The sequence below is a fragment of the Hyperolius riggenbachi genome, chromosome 2 (genome assembly GCF_040937935.1).
Source record: "Hyperolius riggenbachi isolate aHypRig1 chromosome 2, aHypRig1.pri, whole genome shotgun sequence".
NCBI lineage: Eukaryota > Metazoa > Chordata > Amphibia > Anura > Hyperoliidae > Hyperolius > Hyperolius riggenbachi.
Window position 1 is genome coordinate 570,381,517 of NC_090647.1, and position 9,511 is coordinate 570,391,027.

The window sequence follows — 9,511 nt, forward strand, 5'->3', positions numbered from 1 at the left end:
TGAAGTCTGCTCACACATGCTGGCACACTTCCTGTACAGAAACAACAGACAGTTTTACTAATGTAAAGGGGCACTATGGCGAAAAATTGTAAAATGTAAAATATGTGCAAACATACAAATAAGAAGTACATTTTTTCCAGAGTAGAAGGAGCCATAAATTACTTTTTTCCTATGTTGCTGTCACTTACAGTAAGTAGTAGAAATCTGACAGAAGCGCCAGGTTTTGGACTAGTCCATCTCTTCATAGGGGATTCTCAGCAAGGCTTTTAAAAAGATATTCCCTAAAAAGGATTTAAACAATGAGGCTGGCCAGCTTCCCTGCTCGCTACTCACTTTTCTGGCAGTTGGACCGAGCAACTGCCATTTACCAAGTGCTTTTGAAAATAAATAAATTCCTGCGAATCCCCCATGAAGAGATAGACTAGTCCAAAACCTGTCACTTCTGTCAGATTTCTACTACCTACTGTAAGTGACAGCAACATAGGAGAAAAGTAATTTATGGCTCATTTTACTGATACTTCTTATTTATGTTTGTACATATTTTAAATTGTACAATTTTTCGCCATAGTGCCCGTTTAAGTAAAAGAGGGGATCATCCAGAATGTGTGTGGGAGGGGCCCTGTGCTGTGATCCTCTGTTATTTCTGACTTCTCAGAACTGTAATAGGAGTACAGGTCAGGTGGTGATCAGCAGCTGTGTGGGAGGGGCTATGTGAGGACATTGCCACCCACTGCTTAGCTCCACAAGCCTGCAAGGGGCGTGTCTTAGACCTGACTTGAGGCACATAACAGGCTTGCAGAACACAGCAGTCTCCACATTGAATGAAATGGTGCTGATTCCAGCACTACGCTCACATGTACAGAGCTGCAGGGGTGTGATGGTGGAGTAATCACTACAGCTGGCTCCTGCATCTGACAGGTCACATTATAGTGCAGGAAGTCTTGCTCTGTCTGCAAGTAGATAGTTACGTGACACCACCTACCCAGTGTTGCCAACGAATCCCATTAAAGGACACCTGACGTGAGAGGTATACGGAGGCTGCTATATTTATTTCCTGTTAAACAATACCAGTTGCCAGGCAGCCCTGCTGATCTTTGGCTGCAGTAGTGGCTGAATCACACACCTGATCTTTGGCTGCAGTAGTGGCTGAATCACACACCTGAAACAAGCATGCAGCTAATCCTGTCACACTTCAGTCAGAGAACATAATCTGCTGCATGCTGGTTCCGGGGCTATGGCTAAAAGTATTAGAGGCAGAGGATCAGCAGGACAGCCAGGCAATGTGCATTGTTTAAAAGTAAATAAATGCCAGCCTCCACATTTCTTTCACTTCCGGGGGTTCTTTAATTACTGACATGTATGAATTATACAGGTTTAGTGGCTGGTTAGATGCAGTTTAGAACCAAGACAAAGGAGCGGCCGGGCCTCTGCCTGGAATTGGGCCTAATTAGCCAGTTTATTCAATGTCTGCTGCAGTGAAAAGCAGGTTTCTCATCAAACATAAAAAAAGAGAGATGGCACTCCACTGGCTGCAAATCAAGTTGCTGTGTATTACTCGAACAGGTAAAAACACCTGATGAAGGAGGATGTTCCTTCGTAACATGTAGTGTTCCTGTTCGAGTAATACACAGCAACTTGATTTGCAGCCAGTGGAGTGCCATCTCTCTTTTTTTATGTTTGATGTGTTACGAGCTGTTTGAGCAGTCCAGCTGAGGCAAGGCACCGGCATTGTGTTCCAAGTAGAAACTACTTGGATTGCTGCTTTCCCTGCATCCATTTCCTTTGTTGCAAAAGCAGGTTTCTGTCTGTTCGACCTTCAAACACTTCATAAAGGTCAAATAGACAGAAATGTTGTATTTGTGACTGCAACAGTCACTGAATAAACTGGCCTAACTAGGCCCAGATCCAGGCAGAGGCCCGGCCGCTCCTTTGTCTTGGTTCTGGCCTGCGGAAGCAGGAGATTTGGGCGCATGAGACAAGTGGACAAAAAGGGCGCCCCATTCACTCCCATTATAAATATCGTTTAATGGGCGCCGAACAGGGGGAAAAAAAAGCGCCGGAGATTATTAACGTTTTACAAACGGCGCCCGGAGATTTTTAAGGTTTTATAACTAAGCTCCAACAGGGGGTCTTAGGTTTAGGCACCACCAGGGGGGTCTTAGGTTTAGGCACCACCAGGGGGGTCTTAGGTTTAGGCACCACCAGGGGGGTCTTAGGTTTAGGCACCAACAGGGGGTCTAGGGGTTAGGGAGAGGTACAGGGAGGGTTTTTAACAAACGTAAATATAAGTTTCAGTTTAGAAACAGGGAAGATTAACGTTTTAAGAATTGCCGATCTCATACACATTATTTAATGATTTATAAATTCTTAAAACACTATTTGTAAACGAAATTCTACACAATATTTTTTATAAACGATAATACTGCTTATCGTTTACACCACGCTCCCTTTTTTGATGTACGCCTGGCCTGCACCTCTGCTGGGATCGGGTGTTGGCTGGTGGGCTCCCTCCCTGGTTCTGCATATTGGTTGGGCTGCAGCGCTGAGGAGTCTTTCAGTGCTGTAGCTGCAGTTTAGGGTCCCCACCCAGTTACTGGAATAACTTAGTGTGTTGTTATTCTGGCTGCGGGTGTAACGCTTCCTCTATTACTGAGAAGTCCTCCTGAGAATGCAGATAAAGCCATTCTGGTTATTATTATAAGAGTGTCATCAGTGTGTCTCTGGCATAAAGAGGAAGTGTGCCAAGGCACAATCTAATCCTACCATATTCATAGTCTAATGTCCTACCATATTATTATTATGTATTTATATAGCACTGACTTCTTGTGCAGCACTGTACAGAGTACATAGACATGTCACTGACTGTCCTCAGAGGAGCTCACACTCTAATCCTACCATAGTCATAGTCTAATGTCCTCCCATATTATTATTATGTATTTATATAGCACTGACATGCTCTGCAGCACTGTACAGAGTACATAGTCATGTCACTGACTGTCCTCAGAGGAGCTCACACTATAATCCTACCATAGTCATAGTGTAATGTCCTACCATATTATTATTATGTATTTATATAGCACTGACATCTTCTGCAGCACATTACAGAGTATATAGTCATGTCACTGACTGTCCTCAGAGGAGCTCACACTCTAATCCTACCATAGTCATAGTCTAATGTCCTACCATATTATTATTATGTATTTATATAGCACTGACATCTTCAGCAGCACATTACAGAGTACATAGTCATGTCACTGACTGTCCTCAGAGGAGCTCACACTCTAATCCTACCATAGTCATAGTATAATGTCCTACCATATTATTATTATGTATTTATATAGCACTGACATCTTCTGCAGCACATTACAGAGTACATAGTCATGTTACTGACTGTCCTCAGAGGAGCTCACACTCTAATCCTACCATAGTCTAATGTCCTACCATATTATTATTATGTATTTATATAGCACTGACATCTTCTGCAGCACATTACAGAGTACATAGTCTTGTCACTGGCTGTCCTCAGAGGAGCTCACAATCTTATTCCTACCATAGTCATAGTCTAATGCCCTACCATATTATTATGTATTTATATAGCACTGACATCTTCTGCAGCACATTACAGAGTACATAGTCATGTCACTGACTGTCCTCAGAGGAGCTCACACTCTAATCCTACCATAGTCATAGTGTAATGTCCTACCATATTATTATGTATTTATATAGCACTGACATCTTCTGCAGCACATTACAGAGTACATAGTCATGTCACTGACTGTCCTCAGAGGAGCTCACAATCTAATGCTACCATAGTCATAGTCTAATGTCCTACCATATTATTATGTATTTATATAGCACTGACATCTTCTGCAGCACATTACAGAGTACATAGTCATGTTACTGACTGTCCTCAGAGGAGCTCACACTCTAATCCTACCATAGTCTAATGTCCTACCATATTATTATTATGTATTTATATAGCACTGACATCTTCTGCAGCACATTACAGAGTACATAGTCTTGTCACTGGCTGTCCTCAGAGGAGCTCACAATCTTATTCCTACCATAGTCATAGTCTAATGCCCTACCATATTATTATGTATTTATATAGCACTGACATCTTCTGCAGCACATTACAGAGTACATAGTCATGTCACTGACTGTCCTCAGAGGAGCTCACACTCTAATCCTACCATAGTCATAGTGTAATGTCCTACCATATTATTATGTATTTATATAGCACTGACATCTTCTGCAGCACATTACAGAGTACATAGTCATGTCACTGACTGTCCTCAGAGGAGCTCACAATCTAATGCTACCATAGTCATAGTCTAATGCCCTACCATATTATTATTATGTATTTATATACCACTGACATCTTCTGCAGCACATTACAGAGTACATAGTCATGTTACTGACTGTCCTCAGAGGAGCTCACACTCTAATCCTACCATAGTCATAGTGTAATGTCCTACCATATAATTATTATGTATTTATATAGCACTGACATCTTCTGCAGCACATTACAGAGTACATAGTCATGTCACTGACTGTCCTCAGAGGAGCTCACACTCTAATCCTCCCATAGTCATAGTCTAATGTCCTACCATATTATTATTATGTATTTATATAGCACTGGCTTCTTCTGCAGCACTTTACAGAGTACATAGTCATGTCACTGACTGTCCTCGGAGGAGCCCACAATCTAATCCTACCATAGTCATAGTCTAATGTCCTACCATATTATTATTATGTATTTATATAGCACTGACTTCTTCTGCAGCACATTACAGTGTACATAGTCATGTCACTGACTGTCCTCAGAGGGGCTCACAATCTAATCCTACCATAGTCATAGTCTAATGTCCTACCATATTATTATTATATATTTATATAGCACTGACATCTTCTGCAGCACTGTACAGAGTACATAGTCATGTCACTGACTGTCCTCAGAGGAGCTCACAATTTAATCCTACCATAGTCATAGCCTAATGTCCTCCCATAATATTATTATGTATTTATATAGCACTGACATCGGCAGCACTTTACAGAGTACATAGCCATGTCACTGACTGTCCTCAGAGGAGCTCAGTCACAATCTAATCCTATCATTGTCCTTGTCTAATGTCCTACCATATTATTATTATGTATTTATATAGCACTGACATCTCTTGCAGCACTGTACAGAGTACATAGTCATGTCACTGACTGTCCTCAGAGGAGCTCACAGTCTAATCCTACCATAGTCATAGTGTAATGTCCTACCATATTATTATTATGTATTTATATAGCACTGACATCTCCTGCAGCACATTACAGAGTACATTGTCATGTCACTGACTGTCCTCAGAGGAGCTCACACTCTAATCCTACCATAGTCATAGCCTAATGTCCTACCATATTATTATTATGTATTTATATAGCACTGACATCTTCTGCAGCACATTACAGAGTACATAGTCGTGTCACTGACTGTCCTCAGAGGAGCTCACAATCTAATCCTGCCATAGTCATAGTGTAATCTCCTCCCATATTATTATTATGTATTTATATAGCACTGACATCTCCTGCAGCACATTACAGAGTACATAGTCATGTCACTGACTGTCCTCAGAGGAGCTCACACTCTAATCCTACCATAGTCACAGTCTAATGTCCTACCATATTATTATTATGTATTTATATAGCACTGACATATTGCAGCACGTTAGCGTGTGAAATGTATATGCTTCATACATCACATCTTGTTACTGTAGCAGAGAAGAAGTGAGGGTGGTGGAGACAATATGGAAATCTGGAGGGTGGAGATATTGCGGAAATCACAGGGGATTCCCAGGTGCAGCACAGACCGCACTTACTTACAGCTGATTAATATGCATAACTGTGGTCACCAAAAGTACATGAACAGTATTCTATATACCATGCCGGAGGAGCCTCCTGTATATATGACTATATACAGTATATCACTCTCTGTCACACACAGAATGATGTATTAGCAGCAGATAGGCACACTCCCATATCACACTCTCTGTTAGGAACCCTGTGGGATTACTGTGTTGTACATACAGCACACAGGGCTGGTTTACATGGGCTGAAAGCACAGCGTTCTCTGCAGATGTTGAAAGGATCGTTTAAAGGGGATCCATTGGATTAATGGAAGCGTTTTTTAAATGGCGGTTGCAGCTTTTAGCGGCTTTCGTGTAAACGCTGCGGTAGATCCCGTTGTCTTCTCTCGGACGCAATGCGTAGTGTCTACAAGTCAGGTATTTTTATTGGCTAAGCTACAGCTGTTGGGCCAACAACATTAAATGTCTTAAAAGGACAACTGAAGTGATATAGGTATATGGAGGCTGCCATATTTATTGCCTTTTAAGCAATACCATATCACTCTTGCTTCAGGTGTCCTTTAAGAGCTTCAGCTGTTAACGTTGGCGTTTAAATGAATCGCCCATCATTTTACTACAAGATGGAGCGGGGCCATCCAGACCCCCTCTCCATCCAGCTGTGCCAGAGGTCCCCTATAAGGTGGCCACAGAACTGAAGCCAGTGCTATAGACTGAAGTCGAGTCACGTGACAGCTCTGTTATGTCATGTGACTGTGCTGTAGTGTCATGTGACTCCTGCTACACACCTACCAACATTATGAGATATGAAAGCGGGACACGTAAGACACACCCCTGTCACACCTCTAACCACTCCATAGGCCCTGAACAAGCATGCAGATCAGGTGACTGCAGTGGGATTAGATTAGCTGCAACAGAGGTGCAATACCCATCCAGACACTCGTTCAGCTGCTCCTTGCTGTACTCTGCCTGAGGAAGCAGGCGACAGACCCACGAAACGCGATGCAGATGGTATTTGTGTAAGAAATACATTTTGAATATGTTTTAAAGATACATTATTGTTGTGTCATCTATGAGTAGGTAAGTCCACAAATACCCCCCCCCCCCCCCCCAGCGCAGGAAAAGGAACGCAAAGTGGATGAGTTTGATCTAGTGTGCGTATGTGTCTCTATGGGATTAATTCGCTATCACTAAGAGAAATAGCGTGCCTTATCAGAGTTAACATGCCTTATCAGAGTTAACACGCCTTATCAGAGTAGCACAGCGAGCGCTACGAACTTATGCCTACTAATTGGCAATGACGAGAGCTCCGCCCGTCCTGCCCTGAGCCCCTGCGGGTCCAATCACTTAAAGGACATTATCCCCGCATTTTGATTGGCCCAATAGGCTGCCTGTCAAGTTTCCTGTCAAGTGACAGGCAGCCTATTGGGCCAATCAAAATGCGGGGATAATGTCCTTGATTGGACCTGCAGGGGCTCAGGGCAGGACGAGTGGAGCTCTCGTCATTGCCAATTAGTAGGCATAAGTTCGTAGCGCTCGCTGTGCTACTCTGATAAGGCATGTTCACTCTGATAAGGTGTGTTAACTCTGATAAGTCGTGCTATTTGTCTTAGTGAATCAAGCCCTAAAGTTCCAGCCACGTCGCAGTCGCCTCACAAAGCATGGATTGTGATTGGTCGTTGCCCACACACACACACACACACACACACACACACACACACACACACACACACACACACACACACACACACACACACACACACACACACACACACACACACACACACACACACACACACACACACACACACACACACACACACACACACACACACACACGGTCACACCCTCACCTGTGCGCCTGGCAGCAGAACTCGCACATGTTGATCTTACAATCCTGGCAGCGTCTCTCCCCCTTTCCGTCTGCGCACAAGTCACATGGCATCTGGTGCCCCCCGCTCCGCAGCCGTTCCCGCAGCACCTCGGCCTGGGCCAGCGTGTCTGGTAACAGGTCTCTCGCCCCTCCTGGTGGCAGCGCCACTTCTGAGTCACAGACCGGGCACAGGACGCTCCTCTGCTTCTGCCCCCTCTCCAGGCAGGTGAAGGGCTCCAGCTTCTGCAGGCAACCCAGGCAGAGGGTGTGCAGACAGGGCAGCACCCGGGGGTCTGAGAACATCTCCTGGCATTGAGGGCAGTGTGCCCGCAGCTCGGCTGAGATCTCATCCAGGGAGCCGGTTTTCGCCATGTCCCCCAGAGCGGTGATTCCAGAAAGTCCACTAAAGAGAAGGAAAGAAGAACCTGGAAATCCAGACAAGTGGACTAACCACCAATCAAAGTTATAAAATCCAAAATCTTGGAATCTTGGAAATCAGTAAAGAGAGGCCCTTTCCCAGGACTCCAGACACGAATTCATTGGAACACAAAGTCCTGGACAACTTTGGGACACATTTAGAACTTTAACCTGAAGATTCTGGACTTCATCTACTTATGGCAACCATGGTGCCACATTCTTCTACTAGAACTTGAAATCCACATGTTGCATGATGAGCAGGCCTGGTTTCAGTCACACCCCAGTAGTGCCATGCTGTAGAGGTGAGGAAATATCTGCTGGGATGGTTGGACCTCCCCCAGGACTTCTCCAGTTGTGGGTCAGTTTGTGCTGAAGTGGTGAGCTCTCCTCACAGGTTCCTACGGAACTTGTCCAATTCTGGGTCAGTCTATGTTGAGGATGTAGCTCCTGTGGTGGTGGGATCTCCTTCAGGACTTCTCCAGTATTGGGTCAGTTTGTGCTGAGGTCTCCTCACAGATTCCTCTGGGACTTCTGCAGTACTGGAGGTGATAAGATCTCCTCACAAGTTCCAGTTTGTGCTGAGGTAATGGTCTCTTCACTGGTTCCTCTGGGACTTTTGCCGTTTTTGAGGTGGCAAGATCTTCTCTCTAGTTCCTTAGGAAGGTCTCCACTCCTGGGTCAGCTTGTGCTAAGGTGGTGAGGTCTCCTCCCAGGCCCCTCTGGGACTTCTGCAGTTCTTGAGGTGGTAAGATCTCCTCACTAGTTCCTCATGATGGTCTCCAGTCCTGAGGAAATATCTGTTGGGTTTATGGTGAGATCTCCTCACTAGTTCCTCTGGAAGGTCTCCAGTCTTGGGTCAGTTTGTGGTAAGGTCTCCTCACAGGCGCCTCTGGGACTTTATCAGTTCTTGAGGTGGTGAGATCCCCTCACTTGTTCCTCAGGAAGGTCTCCAGTCCTGGGCCAGCCTTTGCTGAGGAAATACCTGCTGAGGTAATGGTGAGATTTCCGTCTGCAGTCCTGGGCCAGTCTGTCCTGAGGAAATACCTGTTGGGGTTATGGTGAGATCTCCTCACTAGTTCCTCTGGAAGGTCTCCAGTCTTGGGTCAGTTTGTGGTAAGATCTCCTCACAGGCTTCTCTGGAGTTCTTGAGGTGGTAAGATATCCTCATTTGTTCCTCAGGAAGGTCTCCAGTCCTGGGCCAGCCTTTGCTGAGGAAATACCTGCTGAGGTAATGGTGAGATCTCCGTCTGCAGTGCTGAGCCAGTCTGTACAAGGCCCTCATACAGGCCTCAGGCAGCCAGCCGCTCCCCCAGCCCTCCCCTCTCCTCACCCAGGAAGTTTAGGGAATGTTGAGTCCCTGGATAGACTCAGA

General features: G+C 44.8%; 1 protein-coding gene across 1 annotated transcript in view; it reads right to left on the bottom strand.

The window, feature by feature from the left end:
- TRIM45 (tripartite motif containing 45) overlaps window positions 1-9,511 on the bottom strand; it is a 31,318-nt gene extending 21,807 nt beyond the window's left edge. Inside the window, exon 1 of the mRNA XM_068271021.1 lies at window positions 7,703-9,511. Within this exon, the coding sequence (XP_068127122.1) occupies window positions 7,703-8,094 (392 nt within the window). The 5' untranslated portion in view covers window positions 8,095-9,511. The remainder of the gene's footprint in view (window positions 1-7,702) is intronic.